Source organism: Perkinsus marinus (genome assembly GCF_000006405.1).
Source record: "Perkinsus marinus ATCC 50983 genomic scaffold scf_1104296952158, whole genome shotgun sequence".
Classification (NCBI taxonomy): Eukaryota; Perkinsozoa; order Perkinsida; family Perkinsidae; genus Perkinsus; species Perkinsus marinus.
The window spans coordinates 196,778-216,145 of record NW_003208985.1 but is presented as its reverse complement, the minus strand read 5'-3'; the positions used below and the strand labels follow the sequence as shown (position 1 = coordinate 216,145).

General features: G+C 48.6%; 5 protein-coding genes across 5 annotated transcripts in view; 3 read left to right on the top strand and 2 right to left on the bottom strand.

The window, feature by feature from the left end:
- Positions 1 to 3,260: 3,260 nt before the first annotated feature.
- Pmar_PMAR021733 (hypothetical protein) lies at positions 3,261 to 3,811 on the bottom strand (the record flags this gene model as incomplete). Its single annotated transcript, XM_002777221.1, has 2 exons — positions 3,261 to 3,697; positions 3,742 to 3,811. The coding sequence occupies 2 exons, from the start codon at positions 3,809 to 3,811 to the stop codon at positions 3,261 to 3,263; spliced, it is 507 nt and encodes a 168-aa protein (XP_002777267.1).
- Positions 3,812 to 5,122: 1,311 nt separating this feature from the next.
- On the top strand, positions 5,123 to 5,661 carry Pmar_PMAR021732 (conserved hypothetical protein; the record flags this gene model as incomplete). Its single annotated transcript, XM_002777220.1, has 2 exons — positions 5,123 to 5,244; positions 5,579 to 5,661. Coding segments are annotated over 2 exons (205 nt in total), but the record flags the coding sequence as incomplete, so codon positions are not given.
- A 228-nt stretch (positions 5,662 to 5,889) lies between these two features.
- Positions 5,890 to 7,604, top strand: Pmar_PMAR021731 (conserved hypothetical protein; the record flags this gene model as incomplete). Its single annotated transcript, XM_002777219.1, has 9 exons — positions 5,890 to 5,936; positions 5,980 to 6,047; positions 6,105 to 6,183; positions 6,236 to 6,293; positions 6,336 to 6,413; positions 6,453 to 6,539; positions 6,959 to 7,081; positions 7,159 to 7,233; positions 7,569 to 7,604. 9 exons carry the CDS (start codon positions 5,890 to 5,892, stop codon positions 7,602 to 7,604), a joined length of 651 nt encoding a protein of 216 aa, XP_002777265.1.
- Positions 7,605 to 8,374: 770 nt separating this feature from the next.
- On the bottom strand, positions 8,375 to 9,833 carry Pmar_PMAR021730 (ubiquitin domain-containing protein DSK2, putative; the record flags this gene model as incomplete). The annotated part of the gene is made up of 7 exons (XM_002777218.1): positions 8,375 to 8,462; positions 8,509 to 8,611; positions 8,658 to 8,738; positions 8,781 to 8,895; positions 8,949 to 9,053; positions 9,098 to 9,166; positions 9,390 to 9,833. The coding sequence occupies 7 exons, from the start codon at positions 9,831 to 9,833 to the stop codon at positions 8,375 to 8,377; spliced, it is 1,005 nt and encodes a 334-aa protein (XP_002777264.1).
- Positions 9,834 to 14,100: 4,267 nt separating this feature from the next.
- Positions 14,101 to 19,368, top strand: part of Pmar_PMAR021729 (retrovirus polyprotein, putative) — a gene marked incomplete at its 5' end in the record, with an annotated part of 7,646 nt that continues 2,378 nt past the window's right edge. Inside the window, 2 exons of the mRNA XM_002777217.1 lie at positions 14,101 to 15,352; positions 15,847 to 19,343. Coding sequence (XP_002777263.1) covers positions 14,101 to 15,352; positions 15,847 to 19,343 — 4,749 coding nt within the window. The remainder of the gene's footprint in view (positions 15,353 to 15,846; positions 19,344 to 19,368) is intronic.

The following is a 19,368-nucleotide window of genomic DNA, read 5'->3' as shown; positions in this document are numbered from 1 at the left end:
CAGCTAGGGCGTAGTATGTCGTACAATATCCGGTGTATGGAGAGACTCCGTCGGAGTACCTATGCGCGCACAACGGCGGTTGTGCGCATACGGTAGCCGAGTTAGTAGTAACACCCGTTCAGCAATACCGAGGACTTCAAGGGGCTCAGCCAGCGGGTTCTCCACCATGTTAGTAGTAACACCCGCACTGGTTGACTCAACAACACTTGGGATATCCATAGTAGGTAATAAGGCTTCTTATCTTGTCCATTTCAGCCTGGGGGCTGCGAGCCGTTTCACGCAACGAACAATGGGCGAGCGAGATTCGTGCATACGCGCGCGAACAAGCCGTGACATGACGTGAATGAACATCCTAAAGGCTTCCTCATACAGGTTATTTAATATCCGTTATTATCTAAAATGGTTAAGACCTACTTTTCCCTGATCACCATCATTTGGTTTGCCCTGCTCTCCATCGTACCACAATGCGACGCCCAACTCCGTTCCCTGGTCCAGCCCACTTATGAATGTGCCACTGGCAGTTGCAATCCACCATGCCCTGAAGGCGAGAAGTGCTTCCTGCATTTTAACAGCCAATGCTTCTGCTCGAGGCCTTGAGGAGCCTTTATGTTATCTCGCGGCTTTGAACAGCTTCAGATGACTTCAATCTAGACAACTTTTCCGGACCATCTTGATTTCGTCCGCCGCCTCTCATCAATATTCTTTCGCACAACCAATGTATCGTGTTTTCAGTTGATGATTTGCACACTGACGAGCAAGAGCTCCCAGAATCAATCTTAAGTTAAGATCAGTGTCGCTTGCACGAGTCTTGCTGAAGTCCTTGAAGTACGTTGCCGAACGTCTACTCCCGTAAGTGGCAAACCGAGAATACAACTCCAACAAGAAAACACTGACGAAATGTGTTAGGCTAGAGAAGCATCGATGAGATTATATTGCGCAAATAGCAGGCGCTTTCACTCCGTCGATGTGTGCCGTATCAAATCTCAGAGAGAAACACATATCACCGTATGATGAAATGGCTGAGAGAGACACCACGATGGGAGTGCATTTATAGACTACAAATTGTAGTGAACCGCCTCTCTAATTTGCTAAAACACATTATTATGTTCGTCCGTCTCAGACCAAGACTCTTAGTGTCAATGTGTGTGCAGGTCAATGATACTTCAGCGCCTACAGACAGAATCGCGTATATCAGAATGTTGCGATCGGATGACACACCGTACGAAACTGACGATAATATGACTGATGATATGCGGATCGATGCTCCAGATCGCGCCTTGTATGCTAACGGCGTCATAGACAGAGTCAAGTAGACAGAACCCTAAGGGAGCCACTATAAAGTTTGTAAAACTGCATACATTCATATTCTACGGCTCCATATGCTACTTGTTGTCTAACATACACTCGTCTGCCTATATTTTCTACGCGACTTGGCACTAAACACTCCTCAGCCGTCATCTTATCCATTCCTTTTCCAAGCTCTCACAAGCTTGGGTCAAAGCGTCGCGGTATGTAGCAAGCCAACGCATCAGCATCGACGCTGACGGAGATAAAAATCCGAAGGAGGTACCCGACAACTCGGACCATAAACGACAGAATGCAACGTAGTGACGTAGACCGGCGTTGTAGCTTGCTAATGTAGACGGAAGAACAGAGCGCAAAGGTAGTTCGGAAGCTGCTCTTTCGATGAGTGGGGTAATGTTGATGTTCTGATCTCTCATGGATTTAAGGAACGATAGCTGGTTAGTCGGAGGGAAGGCTGCAACAATATCGTGTATTCTCTTATTGTTCGAAGTATAAGGTCGTGTGGACGCAATTACAGTGGAAGGATCTACAAGTATGCGGCGTGATACCGATGTGGATGTATATGACGACTGTAATCGAGCACTTCGCAGCCGTTGCAGCTTTAGTCTCGCAGCAGCAACATGCAGTGGAAAGAGAATCTCGTCAGACATTGAGAGAAATGAAGAGTTTCTGCTGACGAATGAACAAAGAGTGCAAAACGCAAAGCAAGAAACATACTTACACGAGTCATGAATATTATAACATCACGTCGTGACTCACGACTCGTGAGGGCATGCTGACAATTTCCATAATGTAATAAAGATGGACGCGAACTTATCAACCTATACCGATCCCAAGAAAAGAAGTCATGATAAAGTCTACGCGAAGGAGCATCAGCCAAGTTAAATTGACTTCGTATACCACCAATCCACATCGAAATGACGATCTTTGCAGCTAAGAGCCAGAACGCGAGTCCCAGGCGATTGAGCGAAGGCGATTTGGACGAACCTTTCAAGATCATGTGTTCTACAAATGTAGCATCGATGAAGATCATCACACGATGATTACGGAGCATGGGACCAAATGTCGAGATTGCACAGAGGGTTGCACAACATTCTTGGAAGACTATGTTAGGTGGATCGGAACAAGAGATGGCCGAGAGAGACAAAGGTAAGGGTTCTGAGAAGTAGACATTTTTGTGGTGGAGACGAATAAGGCATGCTCCAAGTTGGAGCCTCCAAGACGGCAATCCCCATCGGCATCAGAGTATATGACAGCCGCAGGAAAGCTATGTAATGAGGATAACGTCAAGCATCGTCCATCAGAGAAGCTGCGTAAAAGAAAAAGCAATGATCGGAGACAATCGATGGCAGTGTGACTGGGAAGACGAACCGGACTTACGTCCAAAATGGATATGATCGTAAAGCACCCGAATGAAGGGTCTACCAGCACAGGAAGCAAAGGTGGAAGCAGCAAAATTTAACTTACCGCATAATTTCAAGGCTCGACCAAAAGGTAGAACTCCCGATGAGAGAATATTGACAAGAGAACCACAAATACGATGTAATTTTTCACGCGGAACAGAAAGAGAAACAGCTCGTTTGTAGACAGATATTTCGATGCCTAAAAGAACCATGGCATGAGAAGGTGAAGAACTTTTCGAAGTTTTTAATTTCCAGCCTAGAATAGAGTTCAAAAAGAGGAAGGAAGAGTAGGCTGAGTCGACAGTCGATACACCTTCGCCGCCAGAAAAATCATCGATATAGCTAACGACGATAGTGGAAAAATATGCCCTGGAGAGGAAGACCAATGCTTGTGATACTCGTAGATAGTTCCAGACACTCGATCTGGCTCCAAAAGCCTGAGCGAAGTGTCTAAACAAATATAAATGCGGCGGAGACGGATTACGAATAGCGACAAGAGCAGAGAAAGTGTGTGGAGGAAACGACGCGACTTGCCGATAAGCACTCTAGCGATCAGCACTCCATATGCGGATCAAGATCATCAGGCCAGGAACCCGACAGAGCGTTGTACATCTGTGTAATCAAGTCAATGGTGGGTAGAGCCATGGGACGATCGAAGTATTGGCAATCGTTCAGACCCGACGCAGTGTAATCGTCACAGGGCCTCGTTTTGGAGACCTGGCGTACGGGAAATCTACGTGAAATCAAATAGTCAGTCGCATAACTGTCGCCGTCGATGGGGCCAGCCATGGTGTGGTTATCGACCTCATCAATAGCCGCCCGCCACAAAGTGGCACCATCAGTGCTCGGAGACTCGCGTTGCAAACGTTGGTATATTGGGTCGTCCTTGAGAAAGCCCGTACGTAAAACAGTGTAAAGGTCAGTGTACGTCAATTTCTGGGAGACACCCTCAGCAAAAACGTTACCCGGGGTGTGGAAATTGCCACGGACTGCCAAACCATAAACCAACTCCAGTGCGACTCGCACTCGTCACTCGCACTGTGCGAGTGACGAGTCACAATAGTTAGCAGTGCTAACTTAGCACGACGTAACAGGACGGCCATGGGTGGAATGGACGGCCATGGCTATGTTGATGTATAGCACTAGATCAGGACTCCTGATTCAGGAGCGGAGTTATAGATATACTCCCCCACTAAAAGTTGATATTTTGAGGCGCAATTTCAACACGTGTATGCTTAGCATACTATGCTAAGAATATGTGGAGAAAACTTTTTACCCGGCTTCGACTTCTCACTAACTACGGAGAGTTAGGCCCTGAAAGTTTCAGGCTGGAACTTGGAGGTCATATCAGGTAAAGCATAAGCACACACCTCCCTGAGCCGCAAGATGATACTCGTTGTGGTGGCTGTGCACGAGAAACCGGATATGCTAAGAATGTGTGGCGAGGTGTAGACCTTGGAAGTTCCAGGGTCTACTTGGATACGGTATCCAAGTTGGAACGTGCTGACTTGACCGCTTGACACTCCCTTAGACTTAGGACACCGCTCAATTCTCGGGCGTCTATCGATCCACAAATTTGGCCACAAATTTCGCGCTCCCGGCCAATCCCATTTCTTGGGCCACTAATATCGCGCCAATTGCGCAATTTCGAGTTGTGGGCTCGTATTGTTCGAGTTACTGCGTTTAGAATCCTATTCGAGCTAGGCAATGGTGTTCGTGACTTACCCTAGAGTATGAGTTAGACGGAATCTCTACTTTCCCCGTACCCCTCTATCATCAAAAACCACTGTGTTGCCAATTCGGCTAGAGGTGTAAAACTAGAGGCGGATCTAACCGTTTCTAGTATGCAAAACCGTTAGATAGATGCATCCGAGCCCTTCATCCTTATTCCTGCCACTAATTCTTCAGTGATAGCCACATTCCTCAGAGGAAAAAGAATACAGAGAAATGTCCCGAGCTGAATTCTATCTCACTCTTCTCCATCCTCGGGTGATGCTGCTTGCTCCATCGGCTAGCAGAACCCTTGGCTGGTGGTGAACACCCAATGACCGGGCTGCTTCTCTTATTGCAAAGGAAGAGCGACTCGGCCGATGCGCTGTTCTCGTTCAAAACGTAGCCAATACTTAACAGTCCGAAGCGCGAAGGTGAACGTAAACATCCACAGACTACTACAACAAGGCCCAGCCAGTTCAGTTTATGTGTATAATCGATAACCATAGTATCTACCATAGTAGTGTTTCCATTTTCTTGGATTAAACGCTTTGTAGAAAAAATGCCTCGTATCTTGAGGCATTACAGTAGCCTATACAGTACGGTTGGTCTTCGTCGGATGGAATGCCGCTATTCTGCTCCACAGAACTCCTCAATTTCCAACAGAGTGTCACCAGACTGTACGCGATCTTCGCTCCGCATAGTTTTTCAACTGTGTATCGTCTTATACCCGAGCGAACCTCCTCTTCGTTGACCAACCTGCCGGGGCTGGCTTTGCTGAGGGACCGCCCGTCACGAGGGGCTCGCACGAAGCCGCTGACGACTTGTAAGGCGAACATTGTGGGGGGGGAGTATGCACATGGCCAACTACATGTGTTGGTGAGACTCTCACCAACACCTCATAATTTTCATACTCTCACCGTGAGAGTATGAAAATTATGAGGAAAGTTTCGGTGAATTATTGTCGGGTCTTGTACACTTCTACTTGAATTTGCATGTAAAATTCTACAGTAAGTCACTTACTGTAGCTCGAAATTCCATCACTGTGATGGAATTTCGAGCTCAGGTGAGGAAAGCGAACATATATTCCTCCAACACTGATCATTGAATGCAATCATCATTGACCAGCATTGCATCCCGAGCGACTGATGCATTGAAAGGTACTTGGCCCTTCTAGGGTTCTTCTCTCAGCACAGACAGTATAAAAATAGAGCCTTCTACATCGCTGGGGAGTCGTATGCTGGTAACTCTATATCGAGTGTCGTCGAACCGTCAGTTCCACTGCTTAGGTCATTACATACCTGCAATAGCGCATAAAATATGACGAGAAAATAAGGGGCTGCGCTACCCTAATATTAACCTCCGGGGATTAGCTATTGGAAATGGATGGATGAATGCCGAGATTCAGTAGGCGGATATACGACGGAGATATCATAGAACCGTCCCTGATAGGGTACCTTCATTCCCCCAGATGGCTTTTAAAAGCTGTACCGCTCCGCGCGTTGCTACCTACGGAGAGTGCGAGAACAAAGCCTCCTATGTTGTGTATCAGCCTTCTTAGATATCTGAACATGACTAGAGCTGTTGGGAAATGCACGAGGGGTATACCACAGTGTTTAGCAGGCGACGGTGAGAAACCAACGGTTTGGGCGTCCTTCGCACTCGAATTAAACTCCGTTGTGTTAGAGCTGATGTGCGAGCGCTTGGCCAAAGTCTGTAACGCCGACTCCATGAGTGCTCCATTCAAAAGGCGCGGCATCAACATGTAAGGAGATTTGCTATGATAGGATATATTAGTGAAATGGTTCGCATTGTAGATACGATATGAGGATCACAACTAAGGACGGAAGCACAGGCCAAGTTGGAGATCCGAGGGTGGGTCGCATGCTTGACGAGACTCCACCCTGTTGTTTTCAGTTGGATCGTTTTCTCAACAGGCGTAAGGTGCAGAGGAAACTTGGTGTTAACAAGAAATTCACCTCCTGCACAGACGATGTGAGAGATGTGGATGAAATGTTTGTACTTCAATCGCAGGTCTCCATTATAGGGGACTTCGGGCCTGATGCACTTTTGCCCTCTGATAATCTTTATTTGCCCGATTTACTTGAGGCTGGAATCGAGGTGAGTTACATACGAGTCGAAGATAGTTTCTTGAACAGTGTTGGAGTAACGTATGTTCACTTCTTTCAGCTGCGCCCAAAAGTTCCCTCGTGAGAGAAGTTCATACACGAATTGGGAGGAAATGTTCCAAAATCAACAAGAATTGTCCAAAAAATTCCCTCAGAGTTTTCATATTGTCACCATAAAATATGCACATGGTCAACTCCGAGTTGACCGTGTGCATATTTTCCCATACTTTTCTAGAACGTCCAAATTCTAGTACAGTGGGGGGACTCTTGTGATGCAGTATTATTGGCAGTGTGTTGGTGAACTATGAACACAGACTGCGATTGGTAGTCGCCCTGATGTCGATTGTGGACATTTTGACATTTCGTGTACATCATCTCGGCTCGAAGTCACGAACATCTTCTCTTGCAAAGATTCTCCTCTATGCTGGGGATCAAGATTTTGCCGGTAACTGGATCGGCTGCGAACAAGCAGCAGATGCGTTGGAATGGCCCGGTCGGAATGCATTCCGCAACGCTCGTCGCTATGAATATAAGGTAGCCAACAACAGGAAGAATATTGCGGATTACTGATCCAATGTTCCGATTCACCGAACCCTAGGTTGGTTTCTCAGGGTATTGATGGTATATCAATTGGTCAACTCCGCAGCATCAGATGGAAGGAGAAAGGAATGTTTGGTTTCTTGCAAGTACGACAAATCAGCGTTGCAATATATGTGTTCGTTTTCCTCAGCTGAGTTCAAGAGTTTCTCCGCTATTATAAAAGTATACATACAAATTCCAGTAGAAGTGTACTGGAACCAACAATACTTCCCCTACATTTTCTCACAATTTCCACTATATGTCACTAACAAATGCAGTTGACCATGTGCATATTTTCCCACGTTGCGATGAGTCATCGCCGATGACTGGATTTCATCCCAGCACCATTCCTGCAGGTATACCTAGCAGGGCACCTCGTACCCCAAGACCAACCAAAAGCGGCTCTCCTCATGATCAACGATTTCATGGATGGTACGCTCAGAGCGAGCTCTCCAAGGATATCGAGGTTATCGAGTGATAACATCTCTTCGGAGGCTCATTAACCGAATCCTCCTACCGGGCTTCTGTGTTTCTGCCGAACCCGCGACGATACTGGCTTTCTGCTATGTTGCTAGTTGATGACCTCCCCTATAATATAGGGCCTATATTGAACTTCTTTCAGCTTCGAAACTCTCTCCACTTTTACATAGCTTAAGACTTCTCGTCTGCCATAATAAGAGTTCTAGTATGTTGAGTTTGAAGTCAGTATCGGACGACAGCGGAAACCTGTATATTCGCACTTATCCAAGTCTGATACACAACCCAGTCCTCAGCCCAAGCTAGGGTCTTCATACAGAGTGTCAAACATTGGTAAAACTCTCGTACCGTTCCACCTGCCGTAGTAAACACAACAGTCACTCAGCGCAGGTTGAGTTTCAGTCGCTCAGTTGAGTGGTGTCCTTCCACGAGGGAATCGGGTGAGACTCCGCCTGGCAGTGCGATAGTATCTGAAGGCAACGAGATGGCGACTTCGGTAACTCAGCTACAATGCCTTTTTGAGTCCACCGCTACCAGCTTCCCCCCCTAGGGAGGTCCTAGAAATATTAGGTGGAATTCGCACCGTGGATTCAAACCGTCCCTACAAACAATACATTCAAGAGAGTGTTGTAGACAAAGTATTCATATCTTAGAAGTAATTTTTCGAACACGCATCGCGATTTGCCCGTCGTTTCGCCATCCACTAATCGAACACAAAACTCGAGTATACAAGAAAAGGTATCTCTACATACATAGCTACAATCGTACTATCTAATTGCCAGCACCCATATCGAAAAGGTAATTAACAGCAAGCTCAACGTTACCATCGCAAACCCGCAACGCCTCAAGATTGGTTACCCTGCATTAGATCACCATAAATTCGAGCAGGATGATCAGCTGCTTACGTATCGACAAAACCCATTGACCGTAACATTCCCAATTCGCTAGCATATCTCTGCTCCAGTTCAGCCTGATTAGGTGCGGGGACAGCTCCGTCTCGACCACCAGCTGATAATACGAGATGTACCCCTCTCCCACCATCTATCCTCCTTACCTAGCATCTGTGCCATCAGAGGGTTGTTCTGCATGGCCTGCATCATTGAAGCATAATCTGGCTGTCCAGAAGTCGATGGTCCTAGGAGCACGCCATATTAATACCATCCCACAACAACATTACCTGTCGGAGAATTTGGAGGAGGCACTATAGTCTGACCAGTAGCAGGAGTGGGTACAGGCGTGGGTGTCGGAGCCGCAGGAGCTGCCATACCTTGTTGTTGTGGCTGATTTCCCTCCTACAAAATCATCACGATATCCCCTACTCTGTACCTGCTGACGATACTGCTACCATATTTTGATTCAACTGCATCATAGCTTGCATCGTCTGTGGGTTCATCAAGAACCGAAGAAGATCGGGGTTCGACATTATAGCGGCCGTCTGAGGGTTCTGGGCCTGTCGACAACAAATACCCCCAACACAACGAATTATAGGCCTACCATCATCTGTTGCATCATCGGGTTTGTTCCCATCATCTGCTGTAACAGCTGAGGATTCTCAGCAAGTGCCTGACCGTAGAAAAATGCCGTCAATTCCACTCACGTCCAGTGTTGGGATATATGTTTGCTTTCCGCAACTGGGCTCAGAATTTTTCCTCACTAATTGCAAAAGTTCATATACGAACTAGGTTCGCCCAGAAACCAACACGATCTTCCCGAAATTTCCCGAAATCTTTTCCAATTGCCGCCCAATGTGCATATTTTCCTCCCACACTGCACACTGCAGCCCTACCTGCATGGCTTGCTGCACCATAGGGCTCTGCATCATCTGTGACATCATCCGAGGATCCTGCATCATAGCACCCTGGGCCATACCTTGTTGCATATAATCACTAGTAGGACGAGCAGTAGTCGATGATGACGGGGGCGGTGTTGGATTCGCAATGGGCTCAGCAAGCTGACCAGCAGCAGGAGGAGGAGCGGCAGGTTGGGCACTACTGCCAGCAGGAGCAGCGCCTTTGACCAGATGGATGGTGTGGCCACTTTCAATTTTATGTTGGTTTATAGTGTCGGTATCCTTCAATATCCGACCTTTATAGATGAGCCTCTGCTGCTCTGCAGGGACTCCTGATGTTTTGACACAATTCTTCTTAACATCACCGATGGTAGTTTCCGGGTCGAAACTCGCCTCGAACGATGAACCACCCGAGACCTTGAAAATTAGATTTATAGACATTAAAAACGATAACAAACTGCTATTCCGCATGCAGACCATTGTGGGAGGTCAACACTCGAAAAGTTCGTTCTCGAAATGATGCTATAAGTGATAGCAAACGTCGTGTCGCGTGAGTAAAACCTGATCGGACTGAGGGAGTGTCCCCCAGCACGCAATTATGAAGCGTGCGTCCCCGCACGCAGACGATAGAGACTCATACCCGTAAGAGATGTGCGCGTGCGTGCAGAGCAAGTTGATATGATCGACTACTCTCACTCATGATGATTGACGCTGTGGCGTAGCAATATGCTGCGGCGTGCACTGTTACAGTACAATGATGGAACCCTCTGGTTCTTCTCACCCAACCCTCCCGACCCGGGAGATGTGTGAAGGTCAGCCTCACACATCAATCACGTTGCGGTGGCGCAGCGCCAATAATGCGGGCCTGCTGGCTCCGGGTTTCGTGTTGGTGCTTCTCTACCGCTACGTGATTCCTCACCCACACTCCCGTGTCAGAAGGGTTTTACATCAATCCATTCCTAGTCGGCGGAATACGAGTCACGCGCCGTAAAACTAAATCACGCGCCCAGAATATAGGTCAATATCAAAGTCTCAATTGGAGTTCTCGAATTGAAATAGTTTCCTCCAAACTTTTGGAATTGTCGGTCCTAGGGGGATGTGTTCAAGTTGGAGCTCTTTAACTTCCATCCATAAACGATTTTTTTAAATTCTATTTCTTCCCCCGCTGCGAATAGAAGTTCCTTTTGCTCCCCAAATGCTGAGGTGTTAAGAGTATACAATATCGTTCTCGACTGACTCTATAGAGTGTGGTGATTGACAAATGCAGGATTCGCATGACGGATGTGAAATCGAAATGTAGGAAGAGTCAAAGGACTTGGGAGGAATCCAGGTCAAGAGGCGATTTAACCGAGTCCACTGCATACGTGGAGGTGATTCTACTGATTTGGGATCATATTATTGATTATTGAGAACGATCATATTGAGCTAGGAATAGAACTTCTATTATAGAAGTTACTATTATCCAAATAGGCGTTGAAAAGGTGTTGAGTTGGAGATGGAGCGGTATCGAAGTGAATTAGAAGAGGAGGGAAGCGAAGATGATAGATAGCAGTGGTTGGAGGAGATGTTGATAGAAGTGAAGAAGTTACTTGATCAAATGTAAGACACAGGTGTTCCTCGGACGGTCTTGTTGTTGAGGTTGACACGGTGTTCCTACGAAATTAGCTTCACATGGCGTATCCAATGACGTGGACGACACGGACAATGATAGTGATTAATTATCAAGGGTTAACTAGTTAATAAGTGTTAACTAGTTGACACAAGTTAAATACCGATACGGAGGGCGCGTCACACAGTGCGTCTCTGTCACACACGTGCATATCACCCGCGGTGCGTCCTCCATCCTTTTTCGGGGTGCGTCGTGAAACGACCCGTAAGGCCGAACACCGCCGCAGCTTTACAAAACCAGATGGCGTATGCCGGGTATGATTTCTTTCAACCCAGCCCGCCACTCCCGGGAGCAAGCATCGGTTGGTCGACCCTGCGCGGCGTCTCATCGCCGGCACGCGGCCGCCGGAGCGCAACGTGCGCGGCGCCAGCAGAGGCGCTCGTCGGACTAACTCGATGCTTCGAGGGCTGGAAGCCACAGACACCTTCTGTCTTCCAGCCCACCAGACCCACGCGCCCAGGAGTGGGATATCCAATACAGCACCTAACACTAGAAGACGTTTGCACAAGTGTATCCACTGACTAGAACTCGAAGCGATCTCGAAAGTAATCAGAGTGTGATTTCTTTTTTTACCGACTAATGGTACAAGGGAAACCGTTGGTGCTCTCTCGCACTCCGAATAGTCATAACTTAAATAGATGGACTTGTACTTGCCTAGCATGGTTCGGCTCGAATCATTCGAGTCGAATGTGTTCGATAACCTAAAATGATTCATCCGATTCACCATCAGAGTCTGTAGCGGTGAATTTCACCGCTTTCACCGCAATCAGTTAGTCAAGGGGCGGACAGCAACGGCAATGACCACAATGCTTACAGTCATCAGGACAGTCTGCATTACGACACTGGCCAATCTCGAGCAGCGTATCATAGCGTTAAGCATCGATCGCTTAGCGATCATCGCTACCATGATGGTAGTACCATCATCACACTCATAGCAAGTGCCAGGATGGGAAGGCGTACGAACATTGAATACACAGTGCACAATGTGGACTCAGAGAGAGCACTGAAAGGCTTGAGTTGATAAGGTCAACTTCGCCGGAGGCACGACAAGTTCTAATTTTACTCGGCTCAACGCCAAGTCTGATTGCGGTTGATTACACTAAACCCCAACTCGAGCAACGTAGCAAGAATATACGGGTGCGTAGTGCGCGTGTAAGACACGAGTAGCAATTCCCACACGAGCGGTGAATCAAGAGAGATCGAGCTCGAGCAACGTTTTTCTTCTGTCTTGCCCTGCCCGATATCTGCCACCTGGATGACCATTATAAAAATAAAAGATGAATGCGAGAAGGGACTCATCGTGTCGAGATGTGCTAGTCAGTGCAGTGGGGAGTATGGTTCCTGTGTGTTGTCAATACATGGCCTAGAAGCCCACGGACTCGCTCATCTGTCTGAGTGTTCGTGCAGTTCAAGAGTCGAGATTTTGATAAGAACTTGTTCGACAGTACATGCAGTGTTGTCAAGTATAATTAAATAGGGATGAGGTAGTCCTCATCCCTGCATAACGAGCAGGAACGAGTACTACTACCACGTGAAGAGTGCTTACTTATAAAACAAGTATTCATCTGTATTCTTTTTGTGCTCCTAAAGTTGACAGTTAAATAGCTGTATGACTGTTGCTCTTCAGTTGTCGTCTAGTTGTTCGCAGTGAGGGTTTGTGTTGAATAGCGAAGAAGACTTCTTCAAGAAGAAGTACTCATCCGTGCATAATGAGTGTTATTGGATAAGCAGAGACGAGCACTACTACAGCCAATTCTCGATGTTTCAATACTCTACGAAACGAAGTGTTCTGTCAACCAAGACCTTATTTGTATCATCTTCGAGCACTACGGGTTTGTCACACAATCTGACTGAATCTTTTGAACGACTTCAGCAACCGATTGACACGAACTCAGAGCAATCTTGGAAGTACTCGGATTATACCAACTTATGGCGCAAGGGAAACCGTTGTTGGTTCCTTGCACTCGAAATAATAATAGTTCAAATTGGTGGACTTATATTAGCCCAAAATCGCTCGGCGTGAAAGTGGCCGAAGGGGAAAGATGATCTACCACTTGCGCTTATGGTGTGCGCACAGCCCATGAAGGGACTTTCAACAGCAACGGCAATGACAATGTTTACAATCGTCTGGACAGTCTGGGTCAGGGCACGCAGCCCCTATACCTTCACCTTGCTTGGGGTCACAGCATCGGCAATGACAATGCTTGCAGTTGTCAGGGCAGTCTGCATCACGGCACTTGCCGACCCCAATCAGCGTATCACCATTTGGTAGAGCATCGATCGCCATTACCACGTACATGACAAGTACCAGGATGAGAAGATGGACGAACATTGAGAGTTGTGGACTCAGGGAGAGCACTGAGAACTTCCCGAAATTTATTATGGCTAAGTTCGCTCGAAGAACGATGACCCATCCCTCTACTTGGGAATCCTCACAGCTCAGCACTGAATTTCACTGCAGTTGATTGCAGTAAAGTCAAACTCGAGCAAGGTGACAAGAACGTATGCGTGTGTAATGAGCGTGTAACGCACAAGTACGATCCTCGTCGAAAACAAATCAGTAAATAAAGACTTCATCAGCAGTACACTCAGTGTTGTTGAGAGCGAATGAATAGCAAAGTGGTGTTCATCCTTACATAGTGAACAGGAACGCTACAGTAGCGTCGCTACTATTCCTGAGTGAGCAGTGAGTATTCTCTCAACACCAAGCCTCCACCTATATCATCTTTGTGCGTTACGGATTCATCACGTAAACACCGTGTGTTGTGGGTCCAGTTTGCCTGCACCCTTGTTATCTCATCAAACCTTCGCCTTCCTCAGTATAGCGAATGAGCCCAATATCGATTACTGTGCTGCTAAGTCTGTGGTATTCGTACAGAACTTAAGTGCAGGTAGTGCGCTTATTGTTATTGTCCTAGGGTCGTAGTATTGGTTGCTCTAGCTCGAGTTCCCTTGTTGTGTTGTTCTTAGAGTTCATCAACCGATACCCCGACACCTTTTTGGTAGCAGCTCCTTGTTACGAACGATTACAACTACGAGATGGTTGGATCAGCTTCTGGTTCTACCCCCACTCTGCCCCGAGCGGAGGGGGAGGGCCCTCGGGCCCCCTTGGTGCGTCGTGATCCTGAGGAGGCAGCTCAGGAGGCCTATGACGAGTTCATTCGTGCTGAGTTGGGTGAGGCGGCGGCTAAGCAGGCGACCGAGATGGCGAGGCGTTCAGTTGAAGAGTATAACCGCGTGTTAGAGGAAAGGTCACCCCCTCAAGCGACCCCAACACTGAAGCATCAAAGTATGGTTACTGAGTCGGCTGAGGACAACAAGCAGGCCGAGTTATCACAGACGAGAGGTATGTTGGCGCCTCTCCTCACTGGTCAGACGTTGCAAGTGGTGACCGCCCAGATGCCGGAAAGATACGATGGAGCCTCCGACCTAAGGATCTGGTTCCGAAGGTTCGAGGCAGATGCCAGGGCGGCCGGTTGGAACGAGCACATGATGGCCGAGAGATTGGGTAGCTTCTTCAGGGATTCCTATTTTGATACTTGGGATGAGAACGCTGGCAAGAAGGACTTCGCTGCTGATCGAGAGATGATGTTACAGCTCTTTGACCTGATTCGTCCCGACGAGGCCTTGGAAAAGTTCCACGCCTTATCTTGGGACGGGAAGGGTCATGTCAGTCAGTTCATGGCCATCTTGAAGCGGGCCCTGGAGGAGTACGACAAGATGTTACCGGCGGAGGAGAAACTTCCCCCTTTGGTTAAGAGTCGTATGTTGTTGGATCGGCTTATTGCCTGTGCCCCGGAGGGAGCCAGGCCGGTTTTGAGAAGACGTCGACCTAAGGGTATCACTGAGGTCTGCCAGATTATAGAGGATTACAGAGGGAAGCAGTCTCGGACGGCCAAGCACGCTGCGGCGGCTGTGTCCGAGGATGAGCATGCGTGCCCCGGGGCGGTGGCGCAACACCCCTCAGACAAGGACAAGCAGTTGGCTTCGCTTATCGAATCTCAGACTAAGGCTATCAACGCTATGCATACTTCGCAGAATGCCCTGCTTGGGTCCCTGAAGGACATCCTCAAGGCTCAACAAGACCCTGGTCGTAAGGATAAGGACATGCGTGCAGGGCCCACGCAGCCCAGGAGACAGCTGATGCCGTGCGGGCTCTGTGAGGGGAAGCATGCATCCTACAACTGTCCTCATAAGAAGTTCAGTGAGGGTTGCTATATCTGTGGTTCTAAGGCACACCTGTCCCGCTCGTGTCCTGAGCGCCCAGCTCTGCTGGAGAAGATTAAGAAGGGTGTGACGCCGGAACAGGGAAATTAGCGGGGCGGCCGCCCAGCAGCCCGCGGTCGCCAGTCGCTAAAGTCTTGACCCCTGATGATCATAAGAAAACATTGACTTTGTACCCTTTTGGAGATGATTCTGGTCTATTCTTGTCTGTACAACTTGTGTCAAATTTTCAGTCTGTTGGCCCTGTTCGCTGTCTCGTGGATACTGGCTGCTGTGCCACGATGGTAGCACGTGATGTGATTCCTGCTGGCTGTGAAGTTAGCCCCGTGAATGGGCCGTCGTTGATCACAATAGATAAGTCCTCTTGTAAGATTATTGGTGTGGCAACATTAACGATTAATCTGATTACAGCAACTGGGGTGGGGGAGAGAGCCCACTCCACTGCTGATGAGTTGAGTATCCCCTTTTTGATTACGGCTTTTATTGTAGAATCGTTGGCGTTCCCCGTGATTCTGGGGCACGACTTCTTAAAATATTTTCAGTTAGATATATTGTATTCAGAGAAACCGGTGCGTATTATTGGTAGGAATACGAAGGCAGGCCCGCCTGGTATTCCATGGTTGATGCGAGATGCATTGGACGCCGTTGACAGAGGTGTACGGTCGAGGCGGTGTTGCCAAGGTGGCAGCGCGACCTCCTATATAGATTCTGTGTTGAGCAGTCCTACTTCGATGATGGAGTCGGTGTCTCCAAGGATAGCTTTGATGGCTGCCCAACAACGTCAAGTGTTAGAAACTACTGGGAGATTGGTAACGCAAGGTGTCCAGACCGTTGACTCCGAAGAAGAGGTGGTCACGGGTGTGGTCGATATAGGGAGCCAGACCGACAAGATCTTGGTTGAGGACAAGGCTAATACTGAGGCATCGGACAAGGCTGTGGGCGAGGATGTGGCCTACAGTGATACGTCGAAGGATACGGTTTCGGTGCCTGTTGAGGATTGGTGTGAGAAGCCTTGTCCCGAAGAAGAGATAGAAATCGACTGTGTGAGAGAGCCAGAACATTATTGCGTGGGCTGTGCAGCTGCATTTGCCCATTTGGATGTCTCCACCTTCGATTTCCCTTGTGATATTTGCTCTGCCCCGACTGGGTGTGCCGGCCTGAGAGCGGATGGGCCTCTCATGACTAATGAGGAGTTAGAGAGAGCCAACTTGAAGCTCCCGGCCGAATCACAGGCTAGAGTTCCCGGCACGTCTAAGCCGAAAGGGAAAGAGCTTATTAAGGGAGAGGAGTGGCCCCCAGCTGCTTGGGAGCATGTAGATGGTTTCGAAGGAGATGATATCTGCCAAGATCCCTTACGGTTTGCGGTCCCAGAGTTTCTGGACGAGACGGTTAAGCTACCAGATATATGTGAGAGCCCTACAGAAGCGCAACAACCAGTTGCTGACCTATGTGAGGAGTTCAAGGACCTCTTCGTTCTACGTCCCGGACGTTGTACTCAAGCTGAGCACTCGGTCGAGACTGGGACGACTCGTCCGATTTGTGAGAGGATAAGGCCTATTCCTCACAAATATCGGGATGAGATTTCGGCCTTACTGAAGGAGATGGAGGAGCTTGGTGTTATTAGAAGGAGTACGTCGGCATGGAGGTTCCCGTGTGTCTTCGTCCCGAAGAAGAATGGTAAAGTCCGGATGTGTATTGACTACAGGAACCTCAACAAGGCATGCCATACTGAGGCGTACCCTGTGCCCCGGCCAGACGACGTACAAGAGCACCTGGCTGGTGCACGAGTGTTCTCGACTCTCGATTTGAGAAGTGGTTACTGGCAGATCCCGGTTCGCAAGGAGGACCAACGGAAGACCGCCTTCTGCCCCGGTCCAGGCTTCCCATTGTATGAGTGGGTGATGATGCCCTTTGGTTTGGCAAGTGCCCCGGCTACCTTCCAGCGGTTGATGGATGCTATCCTGGGACACCTTCCCTTTGTAAGGGTTTATCTCGATGACGTCCTAATCTTTAGTAGATCTGATGAAGAGCATCTGGAGCACTTGAGGATCGTCTTTGAGCTTCTACGGGCGACTGGTATGACGGTGGCTGCTGAGAAGTGCGAGTTTATGCAGGATCGAGTGACCTATTTGGGTCATATGTTCAATAGTACTGGTATGAGTCCCGACTTGGGTAAGGCCGAGGTTATCTTACGGTGGCCTCTACCTCGGACTGCCCCGGCCCTTCGGTCTTTCTTAGGGCTGGCAGGGTACTATAGGAATTTTGTCCCGCACTTTGCGGATAAGTCTCGGTGTCTTTATGAAATTGTGAACTACTGTACGAAGAACAAGGTTGTGGAACTCGGAAATCAGTGGGGCAAGGAGGAAGAGCTGGCCTTCAATGACCTGAAGCAGTGGATAGCCAGCCTCCCCTTGTTGGCCTATCCAGATTTCTCGAGACCGTTTCAGCTCATGACCGACGCCAGCGATGTAGCGATAGGGGCTGTGGTGGAGCAGGACGGAAGGCCTTTAGCCTTCTTCAGCCAGTCTCTGACCCCTACCCAGAAAGTCTGGCCGGTGTATGAGCGGGAAGCCTATGCTATCTTCAAGGCATTGGAACGGTTCAGACCGTTGCTCTGGGGTTACCATTTGGAATTGGTCGTCTTTTCGGACCACAAGCCTTTGGAATGGATACAGACGGCTACGACGGCGAAAGTGCAACGCTGGCTCATTAGTATGTCTCAGTTTAAATTTAAGGTATTTTACAAGAAGGGTAAGCACAACGTCGTAGCTGATGCCTTGTCCCGGATTACTACATCCGACGACAAAGTGGCAGAGCCAGATCTTGGAGCACTCCAGCGTGAACTGCAAGGTACGCCTGCCCTGGTGACGGACAAGCTATTGACTGAAGGCAGGGAGGCCGATGCGATGGAGAAGGACAATTTTGCCCCTGCTTGTGTTCTCACCCTCTGTGAGCAATGGTCAACAGCTGATTTGGTACGTGAGCAAGAGTTGGATCCTGTTCTTCGGGTGGTGAGAGACAGGGTCTGGACAGGAGAGCCTTTAGCGAAGGATGAGCTCAAGGATCTAGAGTATCGGCCTTATCGGAGAGTTTGGCTAACCCTCCGGGTTCATGATTCTGGTCTATTGGTACGAAGAGTGCAGATTAATGAAGAGGCGACTTCGAGGTTTGTTCCAGTGGTCCCCGAAGGTCTTCGACGCCAAGCATTAGATCGGTTTCATGAGGAGGCGGGACACTTTCGACGAGAGCACATGGTGGCACGGTTGAGACGTACAGCTTACTGGCCAGGTATGAGTAAGGATATTAGTGAGTTCTTGTTGCACTGTGAAGGCTGTGCACCCCATAAGAACGTCTTGCTACCCCACTTGCCGTATGTCCCGTACCCGGTTGGTTCGCCTTGGCATACAGTAGCTATCGATTTCCTGACGGTGGCTCCCAGCAGAAGCGGTGTATCTAAACTATTGGTAGTGGTGGACCACTTCACAAGGTGGGCCGAAGCTGTCCCCGTGGCAGGTGAGAGTGCTGCGGAGGCACTGAAGGCCCTACTGAATATCTTTTCGATTCATGGTCCCCCGGTTAGGATACTCTCAGACCAGGGGAGTGCGTTCGAGTCTCAGCTGTTCAAGGATGTCTTGGCTCAGCTAGGTATAGCTAAGTCCCGTACTTCGGTCTATCACCCCAATGCAAATGGTCATGTGGAGAGGTTTAACAGCACCATTCTCAATTTATTGAGAACTCATGTGACGAGGGTGGATACCTGGCAGGATCACTTACGGTCAGTGTTGTGGGCCTACAACACTACACCTCATAGTGTGACTGGGTATGCCCCATTTTTCCTAATGTATGGGCGGGAGCCGCCTACATTATTTTTCCCAGCTTTGGAACCTTACGTTGATTACGTGTTTGATCCACAAGGTTATCAGCGCCATTTGTCTCGTATTCGGGCTTGTATCGAGGACAATGTCGACGAGTGGGTTACTGCTCATGGTGCTGGGTTCCAAGCGCTGAAAGAGAGGGAGAAGATTGCTGCTGCACGTCGACATTTTGTGGGACAACGTGTAAGGCTGAGGATACACCATCCTA